This window comes from Numida meleagris, unplaced genomic scaffold (assembly GCF_002078875.1).
Source record: "Numida meleagris isolate 19003 breed g44 Domestic line unplaced genomic scaffold, NumMel1.0 unplaced_Scaffold570, whole genome shotgun sequence".
NCBI classification, from domain to species: Eukaryota; Metazoa; Chordata; class Aves; order Galliformes; family Numididae; genus Numida; species Numida meleagris.
The window spans coordinates 20,884-22,473 of NW_018364786.1; the positions used below are offsets into that span (position 1 = coordinate 20,884).

At 59.9% G+C, this 1,590-nt stretch overlaps 1 protein-coding gene across 1 annotated transcript in view; it reads right to left on the reverse strand.

Moving 5' to 3' along the window:
- LOC110391866 (interleukin enhancer-binding factor 3-like) overlaps positions 1 to 923 on the reverse strand; it is a gene marked incomplete at its 3' end in the record, with an annotated part of 19,055 nt that extends 18,132 nt beyond the window's left edge. The window contains 2 exon segments of the mRNA XM_021383814.1: positions 185 to 526; positions 639 to 923. Of these exon segments, the coding sequence (XP_021239489.1) occupies positions 185 to 526; positions 639 to 908 (612 nt within the window).
- Between the last annotated feature and the right edge of the window lie 667 nt (positions 924 to 1,590).

A 1,590-nucleotide genomic window follows, 5' to 3' on the forward strand; every position in this document is an offset into this window, starting at 1 on the left:
GGGGACACCACCGGCCCGCCGGGGACACGGAGGAGCGGGGCACGTCTCCCCGTTGTCACTGGGCCGCCCCATGGTGGGGCATGCAAACCCTCGGGGGCCGAGCCTCCGGGTGCTCTCAGTGCCGTGCCGGAGAGACCGAAGGCGAACCGAGGTGAAACGTCACCCAAAAAAACCCCCAAAAAACCAACAAAAAAGGAGCAAAGCAGTGAGGCCCCACTGGGAAAAGGCCCCGCTCGGGGTCGTGGCTCCTGCCTGGAGGCACCGGGCGCTCTCGGAGCTCAAATGCCCCGGGGGATGCGCTCCCCGTGGGGCTCCAGGACGGAGCCGGAACCGAACGGATCGGCCCGGCCCGGCCGCGGGGTTCCGGATCTCCCGTACCTCCGGCGAGCTGCTTCTCCATCTCCTCGCGCACCACCGGCGACGTCAGGTGGATGGTGAGCGTCAGCGGCGGCTCCTTCGTGTTCTTGATGACGATGGCGGCGTCCCCGACCGATTGGATGATCTCGTATTTGTCTTCGGTGATGGCCTGGAACGCGGCGGCACGGTTCAGCGTAACCGGGACCGAAGCGCCGAGCGGGCACGGCACGACGCCGAGCTTTGGGGTCCGGGGGGGTTTGTGGGGGGTGGGGGGCACTCACCGCCAGCTGCACGCCCAGGTTGTCGGCCACTTTCTGCAGGAGCTCGGAGGTGGGCTTGTCCTTGCACAGCAGGACCAGCTCCAGGTCCAGGTCTCCTTTCAGCAGCAGCCCCTTGGCCACCAGCCCCACGCGCATGACGCCGCGCAGGGTCCGCGTCAGCTGCTCCGCGGCTTTCTGATCCCTGCGGGGACGCGGCGCGCTCAGCGCGGGCTGGGAACGGGGGGAGCCCAGCGGCCAGACCCCCGCGGGAAACCCGGCACCCAAGGACATCGGGGAACCCAACCCTGATGGGAAATTTGGGAAACCCAGCACTCCAAGATGCTGGGAAACCCAACGCTCCAAGACTTTGGGAAACTCAACAGTCCAAGATTTTAGGAAACCCAACCCCGCTGGGAAATTTGGGAAAGCCAACACTCCAAGACTTTGGGAAAGCCAACACCCAAAGACTTTGGGAAACTCAACGCTCCAAGACTTTGGGAAACTCAACGCTCCAAGATTTTGGGAAACTCAACAGTCCAAGATTTTGGGAAACCCAACCCTCAAAGACTTTGGGAAACCCAACCCTCAAAGACTTTGGGAAACCCAACACTCAAAGACTTTGGGAAACTCAACGCTCCAAGACTTTGGGAAACTCAATGCTCCAAGATTTTGGGAAACCCAACCCTGCTGGGAAATTTGGGAAAGCCAACACTCCAAGACTTTGGGAAAGCCAACACCCAAAGACTTTGGGAATCCCAACACCCAAAGACTTTGGGAAACTCAACGCTCCAAGACTTTGGGAAACCCAGCGCTTCCAAGACTTTGGGAAACTCAACACTCCAAGATTTTGGGAAACTCAACAGTCCAGGATTTTGGGAAACTCAACAGTCCAGGATTTTGGGAAACCCGGCACTCAAAGACTTTGGGAAACCCATCACCCCAAGACCTTGGGAAACTCAATGCTCCAAGACTT